Below are 25,128 nucleotides of genomic sequence, written 5' to 3' on the forward strand. Positions count from 1 at the left end.
CAGAGACCTTCTTGCTACTTCAGTCCTTCCTGGAGTCCTTCAGTCTCCAGGATCTGCCATTGATGCCTCCTCTCCATACACACACAGGGTGGCAGAGGGAGCCTTAGAGAGCAGAATCAAGCCTTGCAACAAGATTCCAAGAGACGTTTCCCAAACTATCTTTGCTTCCCAAGGTCTGCCTGTAGCATCGGAAATCCCTCAGCCCAATGCACAGAGCTTCAAGAGGAGCGTTCCAGACAGATGCTTGATCTACAGATCAGCTAATGAAAAGGAAACAGCTTCTTATTTTTCCCAAAACTATGTCTCTGGTACAGGGCTAATTAAAAGAGCAAGTCCCTCTGCCCTGTGCAGTGCCCTTCCTTGTTAAGCTGTCCAGGAGCTTTGCTCCCCATGCTGCTGTGAGTGGGCTCTCGTCAGGAGCTTACCTTTTCAAGCCCCTTCCCCTCAATTCCACTGAACAATGCTGATGTCTGTCTTTTGCTTAAATCAGTCAAGGCAGCCCGTCCACTACGCTCCTCCATCTCAGACTTGTGCTCTTGAAGTGTTCTGGGAAGCAGAAGTGTTTCACATCCAGCACTCCTTGGGCTAGAGAGTCTCACCGAGAGGATAACGAATGATGGCAGGAGTCCCAGCAGATGTTCTGCACCGAAGTTCAGGGTCAGGAACGTTAAAGTGCAGGCCTTCACGGCTGCTGGTCCATTTTAGTGTGCTAGTTACAGTCTAATGCACCAGTTTTGCTTTATCCTGCTTGATGCTGACACAAGCAAAGACTAAACCGCTAATCTCCAGTGTGCCCACTCAGCTTCTTGCTTGCACTTCCACTCGGCTTGCTTCCTCCAACTCTGTACTTGTCAAAAATCTCCAAGTTGCTGTTTCCTTGAGGATCCACTAATGCATGTCCCTCCTGACGTGTTGGTTGACAGATCCAACCATTGAAGTGGTCAGTCCCATGCAGGATATAACTGTTGATGAAGATGGCACAGCAGAGTTCATATGCCAATACTCTAGGCCAGTGCACGCCATATGGAAGAAAAATGATCAGGAAGTACATGCAGATGGGCAGCGAGTGATTATCGTGCAGGACTGGAATGTAAGCATGCTAAAAATTAAACCTACGGTACCAGAAGACACTGGCATCTATTCTTGTGAAGCTGAAGGCACCAAAGTGGTGGCTGCACTTGATGTTCAAGGTGAGGTCTTCCAGACAAAGAGGAAGACTATCATGGGTTCCCAATAAAAAAGGTGGAAAAATCATGGAAGCATCTCACAATAAGGGACACATCAGAACCCGTTCTTTAGTGTTCGCTCCATTACTGATAGCAGTGCTAAAAATAGATGGGAGTTAATGGGAACTGAATAGGAAACGGTGACATTTCACAGAAACTTAGTTCTAGTTAATGCTCACTTACTGTATTGATTATGTATCATAGCTCCTCCACGATGAACTGCATTTGGCTCCATCATCAGTGCAATGGGCTGTCTTGCTGAGTTACTGTGATACTGCAGATATAACGTTGGTCCAAAGGAATAATGAGTGTCCTTTTTGCTGTTACAGAGTGGCTTTTATGTGCAATGCACTTTAAAACCAGTCACTAATGGAGAGAGGGGAATTTAATTTTATTTTCAGTTAATGTCAACTGTAGCTAATCTGGTTCAGTGTTTTACTTATTTCAAAGACTGATCGCTCAGGAAATACCTTCTCACTTGTAAATAGCATTTGCGAGGGCCCCAAGAAACAGCAAATAAAAAAAAAACAATAGTTATATATTTTATAGGGATGTCTAATAATTTACTTCTGATAAGGATATTTTTATTGGAAATATAAGGATATTTCTGATAAGCATAAGGAATTTTTGTTTTCAGTCACCAGGCAAGTTAGTATGATCAGCAGTAACAGTGGTTCTGATCTGATTTCTGAATTATCATGGTTTATTAGGCAAAATTGTGCTTTCTACCTAGTTAACTGTGAGCATAGGAACAGAGTATTATTTATTATAATATTTTGTACTTTGATAAGCACTTTCCATTTTAGGAATTAAAAACAGCTAACATATTAATGAGTATAATCCAAAAGAGGAGGTAGGATCTGTAATTATCCACTTTTTATGCATAGGGGAAGTAGGACTCAGAAAGTAATTGAAGAAACAGCTTGGATTGATCCTAACCTATGTTATACATTCTCCAAGAGTTTGAAAAACCTTTATTGTTCTCCCCGAGTATTATAAAATATGGAAATCTTTTTAGTAATTCATGCTTTTTTTTTTTTTTTTTTTTGGCTAGGGAATAGTTCAGCATTAATTTTTTGTTTCAAACAGTGGCAGATGGTGGTTATAGAGATCTCGAACAGGAGTATCTCAGAATGTTGGTTTATATTACAGATCATGACCATTTTATGGTATTTGTGTCGGCTATAATTATGTGCACATAATTTGTCCGTGTAGTTGGTTTGACACAAATCATGTCCACCTTTAGCCCACATTTAATTGTGCACCAGGCTGATTGCTTATGTACAAATGCCAACCAATGCATGCAAGTGCAGTGACTGTGCATGTTTCTGGCCACACAATTCACCTCACGCATGCAGAAGAAAATAAACCTAATATATTGTCATAAGGCTTTTGTAATAATTCAAAAAGTACTATTAATATAGGTGTTAATTTTTCATGTGTTTCCTAGAAGCAGACTTATGAAATGGTTTGTTAACTTAGTCGGCAGTCCCTATAGCTTTGCCAGCTATAATACTCTCTTGGTGCATTTATTTTGCATGAAAGGTAGTAAGATTTTATGATGAGCTGTCAGTTGATTCGAATTTCCCCAGTTACGATGCGAATTGTGCCTGCCTGGGAGATCTGTGGGAAATGTTTCCTGTTTTGGGACAGAAGGAATCTGATTATGTCCCTGCACTATTACTTCCTGTTGAATACTGGCTTGATTCATATAAAAACCAACATTTTTTCTTTATTCCTAAAGGCAGAGGTCAGGTTTCTGGAGGAAGCCTAGATGAAATGCTAGAGCTTCTAGAGGTTTTTCATTATTTTTAAACTATCTCACAACTTAAAGTGCTTTGAAATACAGCACTGTGTTAGAGCATGGTTGAAATTAGCAGCTAAAGCCACAGGTGTGCTCTGTCACATCCATATGCTCTCCATCAACTTTCCAGCAATGGGAATCACCAGTGCTCCAAGGCTTGTCAATATTCAGATGTGCATAGCCAAACAATTAATACTGTTGATGGTTCTCCTTCTCCGCTAGCCAAGAACAGCATCGTCCAGGGCCTGGAGAACGTGGAAGCAGTGGAAGGAGGTGAAGCCCTCTTCGAATGCTACCTTTCCAAACCTGAGTGCTACAATTACAACTGGCTGATTGATGATGAGCCTGCCAAAACTACAGAAAACACGGAGATGGTTTACTTTGAAAATGGGCGCAGGCATCTTCTTTTGCTGAAGAACCTAACTGCCCAGGACAGCTGCCGGGTGACTTTCATGTGCAGCGACGCAGTGACCTCCGCCTTCCTGACTGTGAAAGGTAACAGAAGCAGTCTTATGGGGAATCCTAAATTTTTGATTTTCAAGGGCAAATGAACCAGAGAAATGTGATGAGCGACAGAGAAGAAAAGTTGCATAAGCTGTTTGCTTCATACCCAACTACTTATTCCCACCCAATGAATGAATGGTGTTTTATATTTTCCTTTTTTCTTATTGTTCTTTTTGTCATGACCTGGATGTAAAGAGCATCATTTAGCAATGAATTAGAAGTGTATGACTGTCTTAAAATAGCGGTGGAGTTGACTTTTCTAGGAACTTAGGTTGACTAAGAGACGCAGCACTCTGCGTTTTTCTTGGCTCTTGACTAGAGACAAGTCCTTCTTGGACAAGCTGTCAGCTTGTGTCTGTCTCTCATTTGCATTTCCATATTTCTGACTTGCAGGCTTTACATATCCTATTTAATATGGCCCAATCACAAAACCAGAAAAAAACACACTCTTGTTTCCACATCCTTTCCATTGTACTGCTCCCTGGGATGTTTTCTAATTGTTACCACCTCATGCTCAGAAGTGTCCTTTCACAAGCTTTTTAACTCTCAAGGAATGTTTCCTTTTTTTTTTTTTTTTTTTTTAATAAAACAGAATTTCCTATACTTTCAATATCGCTTGCAGAATACGGGGGGCTTGGCTTGGACTTTCTGCTTAGTCACATTTTATTAAATCTATCTTTTCATTAAACCCATCTGCTTGTACTGATAATTCCGAGATCAAATCCAGGCTTGCTATGAACAGATATAAATCTTGTCGAACCTTCACAGTTGCATCTGATTGCATCAGCAGTAGATTTAGCTCTGTTATCTGTTGATGTTTTTGTTGTGGTCTGTTCTCCAGTTTCAGTGACTGGGGTGCACACCCATATATATATACACTTCTGTGCTAGTTATCCAACAAGAGCACACTGCACAGCCAGCGTGAATACTCTCTGCCTCTGTGGTGCTGCAGTCTCTGTCAAATCCATTTACCTCGTTTACTTCCTTTAAGAGCATGGCCAAATTAGGTACAAATTCAATAGCAATTTGTCTTAGTCCTCTCCTATTAAACTTAGTTCCAAAAATAAGCTGATTTGTGATACAGACATTCTGATAAGCCTTGGGATTTCATGCAAAATAGTGATAGCTAAAGAACCTGGGTTTAACAAGGAAGCAAACTGAAATGCCTTTCATGATTCAGAAATGTGCAAAGCAGCAGGCTGAGGATCTAATGTTTCAGGGTCTCAGGAGAGGTTGGACTCTGGTTTGAATAGCACTTGAGCTCTGGGGACCAAGTCCATCTTTGAGTTAGTGTTTTATTTCATTTGATTTTACAACTATGGCTATTTCATGATGCTATTTTACTTTGTGTTATTTTTGTATTTTTGGAGAAAGGAGGAGGTAGCTCTTGCTTTATGACCCTTTATGGGGATCAGTTGTTTCAGCGTTTCTGGGTTATGCATTTGCCATTTACATCAAGGAATCAGAACCAGGATTCACCTTAGGTAATTGCAGGCAGTTTTGTGAACTACCTAAATCTGCTTGTCCTAGACTGCTCTTGCACTTTGCAAGGAAGAGAGGCATCTTCAGAGTGTTTGCAAATGCTTATCTCATTAAGATACTGAATCTAAAGGGCAAAGGCTACCCTTTTCCCAGTGTTTTTGTGGCAGTATTCAAAAATTGTTCAATAAAGAAAGCACAGGAAGGCCGTGGTTTCCAGTCAGAGATATGTGACTCTCAGTAATGAAAGCTCTAAGTTCCTTTAAGTTTCTCCAGTGTATTTTTCTGCTACTTGGAAAGAGAAGGACATTTCTGGGTTGGTTTTCACCCCTGAAAGTATTGGAAGGTTTCAGTCCCCAAGGATACCATCTGTTGTAGTGACATATGTGACCTTCCTATTAATGATCCCCTTGGTGTCTGAGTCCTGGCTGCCCAGAGATTCAACACAAATACTCAGAATACATCTTACCGGCATTTGTTTCAGTACCTGAGGGCTTGATTGCTTGTCTTTATCTGCAGGGTGGCGCTTACGGATCTTGCAGCCTCTCAAAGATGTGGAAGTCTCTCCAGGGGACAAAGCTACATTCAGCTGTGTTCTGAGTGAAGCAGTGCCAATTAATGAAGTTACCTGGTATACCAATGACGTAGAAATCCAAACAAATGAGGACTGGGAGGTACAAGCAGATGGAAATAAATATGAACTTATTCTGAAAAAAGCCCAACCATGTCATTCTGGAGAGGTGACCTTTGCTTCCAGAGAAGCAATTGCATCAGCCAAGTTGTCTGTGATCGGTAAGTTCATACATTGTATCTGTCATTCCAGCCCAATGGCACTTGAAATCTCAGACTTTGGTATACTGTGCATTAAATTTTTTAAGCTTTGTACTGATTTGTTTCTCATGTCCCAAGCTAGCATACTTAGGCTGAGAAAATGCTGCTGCTGGGCAAGTTGTTCTTCAAACAGGAAAAGTTTACCTCATCAGATGAAAATTAGATCAGGCTAGAGATGGTCGCCAGGCTTCCTTAGCTGCTGTCTTTCATAAAATGTAACAGAATCTCATGAAAATTGGTTTGCTTGAGAGTTCAACACCACCCTCTGCAAACAGGTGGACACTGGAGGGAGCTGAACTAGAGTGCATATGGAAAATGATCAGGGGCAGCAGAGAACCCTTTGAAGTGTGCTAATCTCCTCAAGTAGAGATTTGACTGTAAATACAGACAAGAGGCTGTGCACCCAAGGTTTGCATGTGGAAAGAAATGTTTGGGGCCTCCAAAATTAAAAAAAAAAACAGCTGTTGACCTTATTTCCCCATAATTTGTTGGATTGTTACAGTATATGATGGCAGGTCATTTGCTCAGTAAATGCCATACACACACCTTGTTTTCAGCTGTGTGGGAAAAAGTAGCAGGAAAATATGATAATAATATGTAACATAAGTATCTGAGATGGCTCTTGGAAAATGACGGTTTGTCATTAGCAGCATAGATTGATCAGTCCAGCACAGCTTTGTACTGAGACGGGCGCTGAACGCATTGCACTTCCTTCTTGTTGCTTGCAGAAGCCTCTCAGGTTGTTGTAGTGTAAAGCACTATTGCTCATGTTATATACATCACTGGAACTTTGTTGTGCCCTCAGCCCTCCCTGATCCCCCTGAAGAACCAGAAGTTTTAAGTAAGAACGGTCACTCTGTAACTCTGTCGTGGTACAAGCCGCTGAGCGACGGTGGTTGTGACATCCTAGGCTACAACGTTGAAAGGAAAATCCCGGGTGTTGGCTGGCAGTCGTGCAGCAAGGGCATGATTCAAAACACGGAGTTTGTGGTGGACCATCTCACCCCAGGCGAACCCTACAGATTCCGCGTCTCGGCTGTAAACAAAGTCGGGGCCAGTGAGCCAGTGCACTTCCCTGAAATGGTGCAGCTAGGTGAGAAAGAGAGGTGCCCCCAGGAGGACTGAGAGCCGCTGTAGGCCTGTGTTTCGCGTGGCATGCCTGCTTCACCCGCTGCAGGGACCTCCTGGAAGAGTCCACTCTGCAACATATTTCAGTGCTTTGCTGCCAACACAGTATAGGAGAACTAGCTTGGAAAAATTGTTCTGGGCTGCTGCAAAGCAAAACCTGCTGTGTTGTTAGTGCTCAGTGTTTATTTTCTCCAAACTGCATCAAGCTGTCATGTGGCCTGCACTGCATCCATGTGTTGTCTGGTGACCGTGAGTTCCTTTTCTGGTGGACGTCAGATGGAATGAGGCAGAAGGGGCATGCTGGAATGTGTCTGGTGCAGCTGAGGCCCTGGGTGCCTACGCAGTGGGTGGGCAGTGTTGTCTTCTTCACCCGTCTTTCTACCACTATTTGCATGTCTTTATATAATAACCCCCATGAAGGAGTGCTGGAGGACACAGTTCCTTTGGTGTCTGTTGGTGAAACTTTGGAAGCCACAGTGAGATGGAGAGCCACTCTTCCAATGTTTTTTTTCTTTTCTTGCAACACCGCCTGTGATAGAAGAGTCCCCAGCAAGTACCTCAAAGTGGAAAGACTGTACATAAAAAAAAAAAAAAAAAAGAAAAGATCCCTTTTGCTTAAGGCTCAGGCACACAATGATGTTTTTGCAACATAACAGCTTCCAGTGTGTCAGCTGCACCCTGATAACTTTGCATATGCTCACTTTGTCTACGACAACTCCGAGGCATTTTGGGCAATGATCCCCTCACCTGGTGAAACCTGGAGGGGCAGATGACATTCAGGACTGTGCTCCTTCTGGGAGCTGAGCTGTGTGCTTTAGGTCCCAGTCAGTGGCAGCTGAACATCTGCACGTTTCATGGATTTGTCTTGGCTTCATTTGGAGTATCACTCTCATACAAACAGCACGTCATTGGCAGGACTCCTTCCAAAGTAAAGAAGATAGAGAAAAATTTTAGAGAAAATCTTTACACTTTTTGAGAATTTTTAATTTTTCAGGAACTAGAGCAAATACTGTTTTCTTTTACTTACAAGACTGGGATGAAGTCAGCTTTTAATAATCTCTTTTAATCTTTTTATTTTTTTTCTTTATTGTGTCCCTTCAAAACGTCTTCATTCTAAGCATTAAAGTCTTCTAGGATATCTAGGGCTGCTTGAATGTTCATTGTGATGGGTACACGAAGATCACCAAATACAGAAATAAGAAAATGAAACAACTTCTGCATGTATATATTTATATGACGTTGGTTTAACCTCTGGGGAAGCTTGTGCAATTAATTTGGTATTATCTTTGGAAGTTGTGGACTTTGGATGCTGCCAGTCATGTTCTTTGGTTGTCTGCAACAGTCAAAGAATCTATAAGTTACGGATGGGATGTTTGGTTATTCTACAAAGAGATCTGGAGCACCTTAAAGCCAGTTTATGATATGTTGTGTTAATTCCTGTCCCCTCTCCCCACCCCCTTTTTTTGTAATTACAGAGCCTCCAATTACAGTCACTCATCCTTTGGTGGGAGGATCAGTCTCGGAAGGGGAGGTGGCTCGCTTGGAGTGCAAATTATCAAGTGAAATCCAAGAGACAGCGACATGGCTCAAAGGAGAAGAACAAATACAAGCTGGAGGGAGATACGAAATCCTCTCTGATGGAAAAAAGCAGATACTCATTATTCATGCCTTTAAACCTGAAGATCAGGACACATACACCTGCATGGTTTCTCCAGAAGTCAAATCTGTTGCCAGCCTGTGTCTTGAAGGTACAGAGTACATTCCTGTGACCTTAAATCAGTTCTGCCTAGGGACATCTAGGAGGGTCTCAGCAGTTCGATCTTGAATTTATTTTCCTTTACAAGTTGTCTCTCAAATCCATAAAGAATCATTATCCCTGTTTGGTATTGCCCAGTATGTTTCTGAATCTGTAATAGTTTTGAACTGTTCAGATAAGATTTTCCTGATATTTTCCACCTTTGTCACCCATTGTCACCAAAGTCCTCAACACTTTGTAGCTTAGAATAAAAACACAACTTTGAAAGAAGAGAGAAAATGGTGTTAGGTTGGAATAATATAGTCTTTTTGTACTGCACTGGGCTGATCAAAACTAATCACTACGATTGTTTTATATAGCTCTTTGTTTCCATAAGCTTAATAATGATCACCAGATCATTATTACTATAAGCTCACTGGGAGGCATTTTTTTACCCCCCGCAATGTTTAGGCAACTCACTGTGTCCCAGAGGGTGAGTCAGACCTAGACGTCTAAACATAGGTATCTCCAGGCAGGTGTCTCCATATGAGATGGATGTCTCAGCTCCCGTTACAACCAATGGAGATCTATTGAAGACAGTCAGTGGAGGCCTGTCCAACTTTGAAATAGGGGGAGCTGAACTGCTTTCCGTGCTCCACTGACGTGTCTTAACTAGATACTCAGCAATTGCAAGAGGAGCATAGGTACGAGCTCCTGGGAGGCACTTGCAGTTGCTCATCTTTTTCTACACGCTAGGTCTTCCTATCTTTCTTCTTTGGCTACAAAAGGAACCAAGAAAATTGGCTTATACTAAATGTCTGGTTTTTAGTTGGCTACGATTAGGTTAAGTGAATCACACTAATCTCACTATGAAGAGAAAGAGCTGACAGTACTGGATGGATTGTGAATGCAGCTGTTGGTTCATTCTTTCCAAAATGAGCTTAACTGGTTAAAATGCATGGGTAAATTAAGATACATGAGGAAAAAACAGTGATGGATAAATTTCTTAAAACAAAAGCTATGTATTTCTGTCATGCCCTCACTTGAGATCAAGAACTTACTGAGGTCTCCCACTGAAAGACTATCATTGTTAATCTGATTGTGTGTGTTATTTTCCATATCCAAGTGTGAATCATGCTCTTTTGGTCTGGATTATCATTATTTTTAGCAAAAGCTTTGGCACTTCACTTCTATTGTTCTCCGTGAGAGTGTTTGTGTATTTCACAAATAAAACACAGCTGCAGCAGAAAGGACAAAGCCACTGTTTTTTCATGCAGAGGCTTTAGAGATCAAAAACTTTTCTATGCGGTAATTCAGACAATACAGAATCAACATCACATTTCCCTGGAGGAATTAGTAAAACTGAGAACGCAGCAGGAGATAAAAAAAAAAATAGTGTTTGTTTATGTCTTTGAAATTGAAATATTTTTCTGCAGCCCTGGGCAGATGTGTAGAGTAGAGTGAGGGAAAAGACATGGAACTCCAGTCAGCTTCTCTGCCTCACCTTATAGCTTGTGCTCTTCTGTGGGTTTTCCAAGGCCAAGCTGCAAGCTTTTGTTTTCAAAACATGAGTCTGGCCAAATGCTAGATAGCTGGATAGCTTACAGTTTTGGAGTATGATTACATGTAAGAAATGGAATTAGACATGAACGTTAAGAGTGACAGAATTTGGTTTACTGGGTTCAAATGCGTGAGGAAGAAAAAAAATGTTGATGTTTGGCCGTATTTGATGTACTTGCATAGAATCATAAGATAGTTGAGGTTGGAAGGGACATCTCTAGATAGCCTAGTCCAACCCACCTGCTCAAAGCAGGGTCAGCTAGAGCAGGTTGCTCAGGGCCTTGTACAGTAGGGTTTTGAACGTCCCCAAGATGGAGACTCCACAACCTCTCTGAGCAACCCGTTCCAGTATATTAAATGTATATTTTGTTCTCAACATAATGTTTAATTAGATGCCAGTGACATTCTTCTGTTGAGATTTTAGTATGATACTTGCATGTGCTTTCTCAGGGCTTAATCATAGACTTTGTCTTTTAACATCTCACCAATCTAATTCTCCTCAGTTCCTACGGTAGCAATGCTAAGAGAGATTGCCAGGGAAGCACCCCCCGCAAGCCAACCAGAAGAGCTGTTGGATGGACATGTCCAGCCCAGCTTGCCCCCTGAGGCTGCTCAGGAGGGAGACCTTCACCTGCTGTGGGAAGCTCTGGCCAAGAAACGCCGGATGAGCAGGGAGCCCACCTTGGATTCCATCAGCGAGGTGCCTGAAGAGGATGAGAAACTTCAGAAACTGAAGAAGGAAGAAGCAGAGATGTCTCACTACTACTCAGAGGAATACTCCACATGTGACGAGCTCGCTAGGACTGGAGAAGCAGATTTCTCTTTCACAAGTTCAGATGATGAATCTAGAGCTGGGACTCCTTCACTAGTCAACTATCTCAAGAAAGCTGGGAAGACAAGTGTCAGTGTTACTAGCAAGGCTGAATCAATCTCCACAGGCAAATTATGGAAACAGTGGGAGAAATCCAGTGTGGAGACTACTGTGGCAGTCCCAGCTGCTAAGCCAGCTGAACCAGAAATAACAGATTTAGATGATCCTTCCATGAACAAGGCAGCTGTAAAGATCCAGGCTGCTTTCAAAGGCTACAAAGTCAGGAAGGAGATCAAGCAACACGAGTGCCCGGTGTTTGTTGAGACCTTCAAAGATTTCTCTGGTGAGCCTGGAAGCACTCTCCACCTGGAGTGTGTGGCCCACAGCAAAACTGACATGAAAATCCGTTGGCTGAAAGACGGGGAAGAGCTTTCAGATGGTCGCTACTATCACATAGACAGTTACAGTGACGGGACCTGCTCTTTGATAATCACTGGCCTGGATATGAAAGATGCGGGTAAATACACCTGTGAGGCATCTAATAAATTTGGCAAAGTTTCGCACAGTGCTAAGGTGATGATTGACAGTCAGGAACCTCAACTTATTTGTAAAGAGAAGCCAGTTAAACATGCCACTGACAGTGAGACTGAGAGCTCGTCTGGCAGTGAGCTGGATGATGCTTTCCGTAAAGCAGGAAGGAGACTTCACAGACTCTTCAAGGCCAAGATCTCAACGGATATATCTGATGTGGAGGAAGAGCTCTTTGTCAGTGCAGATGAAGGGGACATAGAGGTGGTAGACCATCAGACGTATCGTGAGGATGACCAGTACATCTACATCAAATTTGAAGTCTTGTCTGAGGCGAAAACTGCAGCCACTCGATTCAGAGAGATGTTTGGTGCCCTGGGAATCCCTGTGGAAATTGACATTTTGGAACAAGGCCCTAAAAAAGTGGAATTGCGTATTGGGAAAGCAACACCACCCGCCCTGGAGAAGTTTCCACCACCACTAGCAAGACCTCCCCCACCTTTACTGACTTCTGATACAGGTGAATAAAGCAAGCTCATTCTTTCTTTGAAAAAGGTAGCTGGAGCAGGTTGGGATGTTATTTTTTCACTTGTGAATAACTTTTAAAACTTTGTTTTTCATTTTGTGCAGATATTTTCTGGAAACACTTCTGAAAACAATAGATGAAATGTTCCTTTCTTTTTCATTTTCGGGGAGAGGAGGGAGGTCAGCGCTGGGGCAGGGGGTTGCAAAGTTCTCACTTATCTATAATGATGCTTTTCATAGTAGAAATGTCCACTGTTATAATAATATAGCTGTAAATGCTTTTATTGCTATACTTAAGTTAATTAAACAGTTTTCAGAACAGCCCTTAAAGAGGGACAAAAGACATTTTGTTAAGGGGAAGAACTGAGGTGATATGTAGTTTGCAGCTTGTAGGGCAGTATACTTATATATAATACTTATGGCAGTCCAGCAGAATTTTTTCATAGAGTTTGTCAGGGAGTTTCTGCTTGACATTTATTGTCATGGAGAAAAGATATCACTCTATTATTTAAAAACCTATGAAGCAGAAGTCTTGTGGCACTGGGCAGAAGTGCTCCTAAAATACATCTAACACAGCCCAATTTTTCCTTTCTTCTCCCCTAACTACTCTGAATTTAGCCCCCATGTTCATGACTGAGCTTCAAAACCAGGAGGTGCAAGATGGATATCCAGTCAGCTTTGACTGTATTGTCATTGGCAAACCTCTCCCCACGGTTCGCTGGTTCAAGGATGGGAAAGCTATTGAAGAAAATGACCATTACATGATCAACGAGGACCAGGAAGGGTGCCATCAGCTGATCATCACAGCTGTGGTCCCTGCTGACATGGGTGTTTACCGTTGCCTTGCTGAGAACAACATGGGTGTTGCTTCAACCAAAGCTGAGCTTCGAGTGGACTGTGAGTCTCAAAATACCTGTAGGAAAGCCAGAGGGAAGGGGTCATGCTTAGAGGGGGATAAATATTTTTTAAGACAAATACTATTTACATTTTTTAAAAAAAACATTTCACTTGCCAACCTCTTGGGTTCATTTTGGTTTTGCCAAAACTGAGGTAAGGTTCTGCACAAAGCTTTTCAGATAAACAAAGGTGTTTTCCACAAGCCAGGGGCATGTGGGACCCTTCTGCAGCAATGTAAAATCAAACTGCCAGGCACTCACATTAGCAGGGAGATGGAGAGTATGTCCTTCTCATTGGACAGCTGCAAGGTCTGGGGTGGTTCTGGTCCACAGGAAATTCTGGGAGGAAAAAAAAGCTTTTAGGTCAAACACATGGGAAAAAAAGCCTCCAAAATTAAAATGTTTCTGCTAGGATATTGTAAATGTGTTAACAAAATGATAATAATGGTACATGTGTTAATTATAAGGAGAACATGGATGTCACTAATATCGGTGAGCTGATCAGTTGCAGAGCAGAGCCCAGTTATTCCTAAAGGTCGGAGGAGTGTCATCCTATAGACCATACCCAGTTCACTGGGATTCCTCTGAGGCTCTGAACACCAGAGAGGCCAGGATTCTCCCCTTAGGAAGCCCTTCTGTCTTGCGAAGCATCCTTGTTGGGTCTTGAAGGGAGCGATAGTTAGCTACCTTTGGAAACACCACCGTGGTGCAACAGTCGTGTAGGTGAAATAATGGCTTTTTACTAAGGGAGATCAGCAAAAACTATTTCTCCGAGTTTGCAAACTGTTAACTCTAATTGCTGTAATTATTGTAAGATGAAAGAATTTCAAACTTCAGATTATATAAAACATATTCTCTTTTTCCGTTTAACAGTGACCAGTACTGACTATGAGACAGCAGCAGATGCAACAGAGACATCCTCCTACTACAGTGCCAAAGAGTATATTTCAAGGTAAATCTAACTCGAACTCTTTCTAACTTCTTATTTAATAAGATCAATATAGTTCTTTAATGTTGCTTTCTACATGGAAATACCGAGTCTGTTTTTGCTATAGCTGGCAGGGCCAGTTTAATGTAGCAAAGGAGCAGCCAGATGAGCTGAGATTCCAGTTACAGTAACTACTGCCTCTGGACATTTATCATGGGCTAATTTGCCCTGCTGCTTTCCAGCTGGCCTGGAGATTTCTCCACTACTTTTAATGATGTATAGTATTGAATGTGTTGTTGTGATGACAAAACGCACAGAATTAATTAACCTGAAATAGGTGATCCTGATTTCCTTAAGCCTTTGCTGTCTTGGTGACTTTCTTCTTTCTAACTCTGATTGCTTCTTAGCCGCGAGCAGGAGGAGTCTACTGCTGAAGAAGAGCAATTGCCTCAGATCCTTGATGAGCTTCATGATATTCATGTGGCCCCTGGAGCATCTTTGGCTAAATTTCACCTGAAAGTGAAAGGTGAGGGGAGGCCACAACACTTTGTGTTGTTCCAGGTTTGCTGTCAGAGCGAAATGGTGGACAAGGTTTTCTGATGTGCTTTTTCGCGGTTGTGCTCCCCATCTGTTCATCTTGCACCATGTTTGCATAAGCCAGCTAGAAAATACGTATGCGCTGATGAACATTGGCTTCTGCAGCGGACACAGGCAGATAAGGGGTCCTATTTTGTGCCCATATCTGCAGGTGTAATTGCAGGCATATGTTTCTGAAAATGGAGTCCTGTAATTCTCTGAGCACGTTAGTTATGGAGGAGCAATAAGGAATAAAAAAGCGAGACTATCTCTTTATTCTCTTTAAAGAATGAAACAGTCCTGGGCTAGGAACTAGTGATGAGTTCTACACTCATCTTCCCTCACTGCAGCATTGTCTTCCTTTGTTATGAGAGAGGCACTGCTGTGGGCTAAAAGCTGCAAAAACTTCTTTCTGCTGGCAGTGGCAGGGAGAGGTAGGGATTCTCCTGCTTTTCCTATTGCTGCCTGTAAGAACAGTGAGAGCTGTTTTGGCTTCAGTGTTCTTGGAGCAGCTATTGAAGTTGTGATACAAGCTAAGGGTGACTTAGGACCACATTTTGCTTCGCTAGGGATTTCAGTGTTTGGCTTTGTGTATGTTGCAAATGGGACCTGAGTATTACCTTTCCAACCTGGAAGGTATTTGGATACGCAGCAAGTAAAGGGAGTGTCAGAAACTGAAGAGACAGGTAAATAACAAACGAACAGAGTTGAATAAATTTGACAGTGATTTCTAATGGAGTAAAGCCTCAAGACAGTAGCACTGGGCAGATCTGCGGTTTCCTTGACTGTTCTGAAGCATGTGGTTGGGTGGAGATGCTCCAAAATTGTCATTGCTAATGCATTCTGTTCTCTGTGTCTGTAATTGCTCCTTGTAGGGTACCCAGAGCCTCGCCTGTATTGGTTCAAAGATGGACAGCCATTAAATGCCTCGGACCATATCCTGAAGATTGATAAAAGAGAATTCCACTCACTGGAAATTCTTAATGTCACCAAGGCTGATGCTGGCCAATACTCAATATTTGTCATTAACTCTGCTGGTTCTGCATATTCATCAGCCAGGCTGGTAGTCAAAGGTAGATTTTTGGCATGTCCTGGCTCCTGGTTATCTTTATTCAAATGACTCACTCTATTTTATATGGTGGTGGTTCTTGAAAAAGCCTGCCAATGAGTCGTCTGTGGTTAAAGCATTATGTGTCTTACTCTTAGCTCACCTGTAAGTTTACAGTGTATCCCTAAGGTTAGACATGTCACTTTTCCAAGGCCTGATTGTGGTCTCAAGTACATAGATTTCATTCCTGCCTAACTTCACCAACTTTAACAGTTATTTTTACTACAACTAAGGGCCTTATGCAGATTAAACTTGTGGCTGTTCCAGTAAGACAGTCAGCAGAACTAACAAATTTTGAGAGTTGTGGAAGTAGGTGTTTGCAGAGATGATTATGTGTATTTGTATTTATTAGCATAATTGTTCTGGAATTACTAATTAGGTGAGCTTGGTAGGGATGAGTTGTAGTTTACGAAAATTATCTTTGTAAGCGTGTGTAATATTCGTAATGGAAAACTGTAACAGAATCCATTCCCGTGCTATATGACTCTTCTTGGCATTTTTATTAATACATATACTTTAGAAAAGCATAACATTTCAACAGAACTAACATTCTGTGTGGTGTGTCCTGCAGTGAGTAATCTCCTGGAATCACATTTTTTTTCTTTGCAACTCATGGGCAGAAACATATTTGTAATTTTGTTTTTATTCCCCGTTTCACAGGACCTGATGAGAAAGAAGAATCACCAGAAACAGGTGAGAGGATCCATAGCAGATGATAACAGAACCCCTAGAAATTTTTCGGTAGTCTCAACTCACACAGAAGGTGTAACCATGTTTCACCAATAATGTCATTTTCAGATGCCCATGAGCAGCTGATACCACCAAGGTTCCTGGAAAGATTTACTAATAAAAAGGTTAAGAAAGGTGCAAGCATCACATTTTCTGTAAAAGTTGAAGGTAAGTGGTCTACCTGCACAGCAACTTTGCGTAGTTTCATGACACGTTCTTTTCTCTCTTGGGGCCAACTCACTGTAACCTCATCTAGGGTATTGAATCTGAAGTCCGGGGCGCTAGTCCCAACTTTGTAAGAGAATGTGTGCCTCATAGCAAAGCATCCAGTTGATCTTCACTTCCATTTTCCTATCTGTAAAAACAGGGATAATAATACTTACTAGTCTTAGGAAGATTTGTTGGTTAGCTGTTTGGTTTTATACAGTGCTTTAATGTTCTTAGGAGGAATGTGCCGTAGAAAGGTATGCAGTCCTTCATTGTATTTATGACTGTTACTGCTGTAAAAGGGTCAGAAAACAGGTCAAAAGCAGCATTCAGCATGGCTCTTGAGGCTTTTGAGAAAGGAGTAACACTGTTAGGAAAATTAGAGCTCCTTGTATTGATTTTCCTTTAGGATATCCACTACCAACTGTCACTTGGTTGAAAGAAGAGTCTCAGGAAGACATCCTTTGGATCAAACCAGACACTCCGGGGTATAAACTCGCCAGTTCCAATATGCATCACAGTCTAATCCTGTTGGATGTTAAAAAGAAGTACAGTGGACCTTATACGTGCATTGCTACCAACAAGGCTGGCCAGTCTATCTGCACTGCTACCCTAGAAGTTGCAGATGGTAAGTCTTTCTTGCAATACAAGCACATTTTCTGTGTTGCCTTTCGTACAGTGGCTAAGAGAAAAATAAATGTGATTGATAAGGAGATTACACAAATCATAACTTAGCAGGGTGGAGAAATACAACTGTATGGACAGGGAGGGGAACGGACTGTGTTTGCATCATATGAGTGGGAGTGTGTGCCCTGGGTCAGGAGCTGCTAACAGAACAGCTTCACTGTTCTGGTATTTCCAGTAATCCATGTCTAGAAAATGTGCCCCAGAGTAAATATATTAAAAAAACCTCTTGGTTTTCTGTCCTCTAACCATATTCCCTGATCTTGCAGTGAAAGAGGCTGAAGTTCTGACCCAGGAGCGCGTGATGGTATCAGAAGCTATAATGACCACACTGGGGTAAGTGTTTAGCTGCCCAGGTTGAAGCACGTTCTGAAGAGTGGGATCCACTTAAACACACTTTCACTTCTAGAATATATCTAGCCTGAAAGACTTGACCAGTCTTCTGGAGCCAATGGAGAGAGGTGGGCATTCCCAGAGGATGAATTTCCCTTCTTGAGGGTCTGTTTGCTCTCTAGAAGTGTCAGTCTGTCTCTCTCCATTGACTACAAAAGGATCTTAAGTGAAAATCAGAGGAAATTGATCCTACTTGGACTAATTAACACTAGTCTGTTTTTCCAGAGGTTTATAGCTGGTATTACTCTACAAATGTTCCGTTTGCTACAATCTTGATAAAACTCGATAGCTTTCAACTGAAACATTATTTTATTAAAACATCAACCTTGCCTGTTAACTTTCGAGTTTTATGGCTGATTTGGGGGACTGTCTGCGCAGGGAATTTGCCACGAAGAAAGCTACAGTGTGAAATCAGCTCTTCCACTGCAATCTCCCACATGGATGTACCTAACCTTTATTGGGCGTATTTGGAGATATGTAGCTTTATTGCTGTTTGAAAGTGGAGTGAGCTTCCTCGTGCTTCCTATGTACTAACAGCATTGTGCAGAGAATTAGGGCAGATAGCTTGTACTATGCAAATTTATAGCCTTGCTGACTTTGTAGTAGTTTCTTCAGGTAAACAAGCTCAGATGTCCTAATTCTTCTCTGAAAGTTTTAAAAAAAAAATCTCGATGCTATTTCCTTAAAGGCCTGATATAAATAAATAAATTTTAAAGGTCATAAATCCCACCCAAATTGCCATGATTTTTCATTTTAACTTCTAATCCTGCTTTCCTCTTTTTTTTTTTTCTCTCCAGAGCTGTCCATCCCTCTGAAGCAAGAGTAGGTAAGAGAAGCTATTTTATATGAATTACTCCAACTTTTCATATCTACAGCTCAGCTTGTCTACATATTTCATTATCACTGCCTCCTTTTGTTCTTTTTCCTCTTATTACTTCCTGAAATGTTGGAACTTTTCAGGACTGCTCTCTGTTCAAGGCTGAATTATTTGGAGGAAATAGGAGCAAACACAGGTTTAGAAGCGGGGAAAGTGAAGAAAATTAGACTTTCCTTCCAGAGAAGCTTTTGTTATTTAAAAAAGCTGACTTTTCAGTGAAGTATTGCATGCTTAATAGAAAGTTCTTTCTTTTCCAGGAGACCTTGATGGTGGAGCTGGTAAAGAAGGTGTACCCAAAAGCCCTGTTTCCTTAGCTGATGTTGGGACAGAAGAGTTCTTCCAGAAACTCACCTCCCATATCTCAGAAATGGTATCTGCAAAAATAAGTCAAGGTAAGTGACCTGGCAAAGGCAATTGAATTAATACAGAAAATGATGCAAGCTCTTTTTAGGTTTCATTTGATCTTTAAATATCAGTGAGATTTGTGAAGTGGATTCTGAGACAGTCATCCTGCATAAGTATTTGTGAATGTTTAGGTCTCAGATTTTTTAGCCAGAACCTATGCAAGCTGCTACATCTTAGTCCACAATCTTGAACTAAAAAAAATAGCTCTTAAAATAAACTGACAAGGCTAGTGTCCTTTTTAGACATATAGTATTTATTTAAATAAGCAGGAGTAAATGTGAACTTTGAGGTGAAGGGCAACTGTAAAAATCGAAGTGTGTTTTGTACATTGTGGGTGTTTTGAGTTATAAAGTTAATGCATCACTCCTGAATCTGAAAGCAATGCTGCTTTGCAGACTTTCCACATCTTAATTTGAGTTGTAGTTCACAATGGGATTTTAAAATCAAGTGCAGACTGTAAACTGTGTGTATAGCTGTGCAGTAAACTAATGATTTGTTAAATTAAAATGAAGAATTCTGGTTTGTTTTGTATATGGTATATTGATTCTCTTGTAAAATTTTATCTTGAAGCAAAGATGAAGTCGTACCTCTTGTACAGATGTTTCTACTGCAGTAAGCGTGTAACCTCCAGCATTAAAGCATTCCAGTTGTTTAAGCAGTCCTAAATATGGATAGGCATTCATACTAAATGCTGCAAGTGCTCTTCTCAGCAAATAATATTTTATTAAATTAAAAGTTAGTTTAGATTTGACTCATGTTCAAGTACAAGAGCTGCATTTCACACTTCCCTGTCGCTCTGCTTTTCAGCCACACTTCGAGTACCAGGTGCAGATAGCGACGATGAATCAAAAACTCCCTCTGCATCTCCTCGCCATGGTCGATCCAGGCCTTCATCCATCGCTCAGGAGTCCTCCTCTGAATCTGAAGATGGGGATTCCCGAGGAGAGGTATGTTTTCTTTATGGATAAGTTTGATACTAGGAAAACCAGTTATTTAGAATGCTCAATCTCTTGTGTTTTAAGGATCTCCATCCTACTTCATGGGGTCTGTCTCACTTTAGTAGAGACTGGTATTTAAAAATGTAAACCTTTGGCAATGTTGACCTATTTTGACATTTTCAGGAGCACTGTTTGTTTTGACTTGGGAGCAAAATTCACTATTTCATGGTGTAAATCCAAGATACTGCACAATGTTTTGAAAATATGTCCAGAGCCTTTTTGAGACTTAGTTTGCCACCTGTAAAAAGTAGAGAGTGATTCTCTGCCATACAAGGGTTGAAGAATAAAACATGAAACATAGATAAGCACACTTAGGTTCTGCTGGCGATACAGTATTGTATTCCCTTTTCAGAGCTCAAAATAACTGCTATTTCATGCATGCAGATCTTTGACATCTACATGGTCACTGCTGACTTTGTGCCTGCTGCGCCTGACAAGGAGGCCATCACTTTGAAAGAAGGGCAATATGTGGAAGTCCTTGATTCAGCTCATCCACTGAAGTGGCTAGTCAGGACTAAACCCACAAAATCTAGCCCCTCCCGACAGGGCTGGGTGTCCCCAGCTTATCTGGACAAGAAATTAAAGGTAATTGATCATCCTACATTTATTTTTCAAGTAAAATTGCTTCTTTCTTTTGCAGTTTAGAGCCATCCCTCTGAACTGAAGTGAAGGGTGAGGAGGTCATTGAAGGGGTCTGTAACATGATGGGGCTTTTTCATGTTTTGATTAGACAATGTTTTTGTGTGTGTGGAGGGATGCCTGGGCTTGAAAGACCTAATCAGTCTCCAGCAAGAAAGAAATTTCACACTGCTGCATTAGGGATTGTTGAAAGGGTCTGTGAGGGATATTCCTCCGTGTGTATTGGCAAAAACGCTGTTAACCAAGAAGAGTAATGTGTCCTTGCTCTTGTATTGTAGTTGTCACCAGAGTGGGGATCAACAGAAGCTCCCGAATTCCCTGGAGAATGCGTTTCTGAAGACGAATATAAAAGGAAGCTGACGTAAGCACTTGTCAGATTGTACAGGCACTGCTTAGTCTTGCTGCCGTTTCAACTAACATGAATGTTGGTGTCTAGGTCCCTCCCAAGTCTCCCCTTCCATACCACTGAGGCCTGCCATCTCCCCTTTCCCTCACCTGATTCTCTCAACATTTCCTTTGCCAGTGATTTCAGCTTGGAAAAATTTCAGCCAACTGCAATCTTATTGGAAGGTGGGCTTGAAAGGAGGATTTTCTGTGATGTAATTCTGGAGGCTCTCTGATTTCACAAAAATCTTCAACTTGTGTTGTCTCTTTTAAGTACCTCTGTACTTTGGGATGCTCTGTATCTGAGCGTGATGTCTAAAGAGGCAGTGGAAGTACTCTAGGAAGAGCAGCTACAAACTTGTATTGCTCAACTGCGTATTACTCCCTTGCAGTGCAGCACACTGCTGAATGTGCTGTCATAGAGATACTTGCCTCTGTAGCATCTTCCTGGTTCCATAATGTGGCATCTAAGTTGCTGCTGTCTACACTACATAGATCCTCCTGTTGCTCAGTTTCATCTGGCCCAGCTGTAGATGTCTGCAATGTAGGTGTCTGTCTGTAAACAGAGTGTCTAAAATCCCTTTATAGTCTGAGGAGATCTAGTCAACATGCTTAAAGGAGTCTGTTCCTCTGACCAAATGTTCATCTCTGCTTTAGAGACATGTCAAAAACAATTGTGCTGATTGTTCTGCGCTTTCTTATCACCTGTTTGTCTTCCCTTCAGTGTTGTTATTCAGGAACTGCTGATCTCAGAAGAGGATTACATTCAAGATTTACAGTTCTTCCAGACTCATCACCTCAAGTACACGGAGACCTGTCCCAACATCCCAGGAGCTGTTTCCAGTCAGAAATCCACCATCTTCAGAAACATCAGTGACATTGCTCGTTTCCATTCCAGGTGGGCATTCCTGTGCCTTCCTTCGAGACAGAAGGGTAGCTTCTGTACCTGGTGTCAGAGCTACAGTAACTGTGGACACTGTAAAGGACGTGGAGCACTGGCAGTTTTGGGGTGTAAGAGAATCGATGGGCATTTTAGGAGGAGAGGTGATGGCATAGCTTAAGTCAGAGCACAGGGCTGGGACTCCTGTAATAGTCCCCAGAGCTTCAAGACTTCCTATGTCCTGCTAATTTCTTACCCTTTTGAGTGAATTTAATTGAGAAATGTTAAACATGGCAATATCCTTCCTTCAGTCATTCCTTTAATCTGTATTAACCTGAGATGCCTGATTTAAAAGTCTGGCTGCTGGGACTGTGTTCTAGCCTTATTCCATCACCTGATTTTCCGAGGTCATTTTTTTTTTCACCTCCGCAGCGTCTACCTCCGAGACTTGCAGAAATGTGACACTGATGATGATGTGGCTATGTGCTTTATTAAGCATGAGGCAGAGTTTGATAAGTACATCCAGTACCTGGTGGGGCGAATACAGGCGGAGTCAGTTGTTGTCAGCAAAGCTGTGCAGGATTTCTACAAGGTAAAACAGTAGCCCAAGAACCTACTGAACGTGTATCCAATAACCCACTGTATCGTGAAATACAGGCATTAATTACAAATATGATCCCAAAGAGAATTGTTAAATATTTTCATGGGAAATCATTGCTAAATACAGTAGTTTTGTAATTACTGTCTAGCTCTTCCTAGTAGACCCAATCATTATGTGAACATATAATTAATGTCCTTATGGATATTATAAAGATTATATAGATATGAATATGTACATGATTATGTCCCTGTTGATAGTATATGATGAAAGTTATATTAAATATAGGAGCTCAAGGAAATGCTATTAGTCACCTAAAAGTAAAACTCTAAATTGTAGTTTCTCTAAAACTTTATCTCAGTCTTTCCTCGTTCTCGTATATATTTCTTTAGAGATACACAGATGAAATTTTAGCTACCAAAGATCCATCGCAGCCACTTATCCCACCACTGCAGCACTATCTGGAAAAACCCATAAACAGGATCCAGCAGTATCAGACTATTATCAAGGTAGGAGCTTTTGTTACACACTTTTATCTAATGGGTTTAGGTTCTGCTTTGTGTAGCCTGTGAAGAAAAAGACTTTGTTCTCCTTTCATATTCTCTTGAGTTCATCCTGTTGTAACTCCACTTGAAAGATGCTTGAGTAAGAAAGACTGTGATTTTGACCAGTGATGGTGATCTCTGAATTGTTCTGTAAATATGAATTCAGGGAGAGGTTCACAGTTTCCATCTCCATAAAGATCAACAAGCTTTATCTGAATGGTCTTTCAATATATGCATGTGCTCACATGCAAATGCACATACGCATAAAAAAATATATATACACGTCTGTATGGAGATAGAGATATATATACGTATATATCCATGACAAGGAGGAATTGCTATACACTCAGCAACAGATCTGTTATAAAAATAAGCTATTTTTAAACTGTAAGATACTGATTTACCAGTTCCCTCCTTGTTTTCAATATGCACATTGTGGCAAGAGTAGAGAAAGTTCTGTTTTCTGAAAAGCTTTGCCCCATTTTACCATCATGAACTGTTTCACCTCTCACAGTTTTCATCTGTCCTGCAGTTTCAGGTTCTGGCCCATACCACACACAAAAAAAAATTCAAAATAACATTTTTATAGTATTTTTCGTGGGAAATAGCGTTAGAATATCCAAATATTGGATAAATGCTAAATTTTTTACATGTTCTAACTTGGATCATTTGAATAAGGTTCAAATTAATTTTCTAATTTTGAACACCTGCCCCTGAGCACAAACACCAAAGTTTTAATGGTCTCTTGGAAATGAGAGAGCGCATGGGAGCATCCCATGTTGTCATCCAGAGGACAATAGGAACAAATGTGAGAAGTAACTGCCATTTCCTATTTTTCCATCCTTTTTTTTTTTTTTTTTTTTTTTTACCAAATATCTATTGTTTTTTTAGCACTGCCACATGAGTTGCATGCCTCATATCATTGGCAGGGTAAGCACAGGACAAATACAATAGATACATTTAGGATTGCTTTAGTTTTTTGTTTTTTGTGGAGGGCGGGTTTCAGTCACTGAAGCATGTCTGATATTTGCTTCAGCTTTGTCTTTGTTCAATATCAATTGGTGCAGGGAAAGCTAGGATGGCTAGTCAGTGAGGCCCCAGAATGGGTTGGAAAAAAGAGGATTTGGCAGCTAAACAGCACACAGAGAATGGGGTAAAAGTTGCTCAGATGAAAGAGCTGGAGGACAGTTTGATATCCGGGAACCTTTTCTGGTATCAAGGAAATGCCCCCCCCTTCCTTTTTCTTTTAATTAAGAGAAACATCTGTCCTGTAACATTGACTACTTTCATCTACAGGAATTAATCCGAAACAAAGCAAGAAATAGCCAAAACTGTGCCTTGCTGGAGCAGGCTTATGCCATTGTATCTGCACTCACCCAAAGAGCAGAAAACAACCTCCATGTCTCGCTCATAGAGAATTATCCAGGGACCTTGGAAAGCCTTGGTGAACCCATCCGACAGGTACTTGGAATTTCTCAGTCAGTTTTATTGCTGTATGTGCCTTCAGTAATTTCTAAGTAGCGTTTGGTCCTAAAAGAAGCTCCTTTACAAATTATATCTGAACAGAGTGTTTCCTTATTGCCTTTTTTATTGTTCAATATGTGACACATCCCTGTACATGGGAGAGATGGGCCTACTGGTTTGATTATGATTTGAAATACCAGAGCTTATGGACCGGTTCACACATAATGTAGTTACTTGCCTTTGTGAGCCACTCGCCAAACAGGAGGAGGTTTGGTTTGGCCCATATGTGATTTTTAAGCATTTTATTTATTCCCCCTTCTCTCCCGTTATGGGCCAGGTACATGGTCCAACTTCTGAGCTTACAGACATCAGTGGGGTTTTTTGTGTTGATTCCTGAGGAGTTAGATGCTCACTAGGCATTTTCAATATAAATTTTCCAGTAGCATTAGTACTGGAGCAGTCTGCCTACCTGAGACAACTGGACTTGAGTTCTGTATTTATCTGACAGCAAAGCACGTCATTTAAAGGCCAATGTAATGATGACCACTGTGTGCCCATCTCTCAGTGCTGTCAGTCTCCTGCATCACCTTTAGCTTTAGAAACAGTCTACTGTGTTGTAATGAAAACAAAGTGCATTAGATGAGGATGTAACAGAAAACATTTGTTATCTGTTGGCTGGAAAATGA

The 25,128-nt window shown here is 41.2% G+C and overlaps 1 protein-coding gene across 1 annotated transcript in view; it reads left to right on the top strand.

Annotated features, from left to right (window-relative positions):
• OBSCN (obscurin, cytoskeletal calmodulin and titin-interacting RhoGEF) overlaps positions 1-25,128 on the top strand; it is a 138,293-nt gene that overhangs the window by 96,698 nt on the left and 16,467 nt on the right. Inside the window, 22 exon segments of the mRNA XM_064505657.1 lie at positions 924-1,190; positions 3,253-3,525; positions 5,533-5,805; positions 8,448-8,720; positions 10,771-12,126; positions 12,750-13,028; positions 13,901-13,979; positions 14,363-14,481; positions 15,407-15,604; positions 16,300-16,332; positions 16,438-16,536; positions 16,985-17,203; positions 17,529-17,595; positions 18,450-18,478; positions 18,787-18,921; positions 19,742-19,881; positions 20,317-20,517; positions 20,850-20,932; positions 21,680-21,853; positions 22,268-22,427; positions 22,826-22,942; positions 24,275-24,439. Of these exon segments, the coding sequence (XP_064361727.1) occupies positions 924-1,190; positions 3,253-3,525; positions 5,533-5,805; positions 8,448-8,720; positions 10,771-12,126; positions 12,750-13,028; positions 13,901-13,979; positions 14,363-14,481; positions 15,407-15,604; positions 16,300-16,332; positions 16,438-16,536; positions 16,985-17,203; positions 17,529-17,595; positions 18,450-18,478; positions 18,787-18,921; positions 19,742-19,881; positions 20,317-20,517; positions 20,850-20,932; positions 21,680-21,853; positions 22,268-22,427; positions 22,826-22,942; positions 24,275-24,439 (4,739 nt within the window).

The sequence above is a fragment of the Dromaius novaehollandiae genome, chromosome 2 (assembly GCF_036370855.1).
Source record: "Dromaius novaehollandiae isolate bDroNov1 chromosome 2, bDroNov1.hap1, whole genome shotgun sequence".
In the NCBI taxonomy this organism is placed as follows: Eukaryota; Metazoa; Chordata; class Aves; order Casuariiformes; family Dromaiidae; genus Dromaius; species Dromaius novaehollandiae.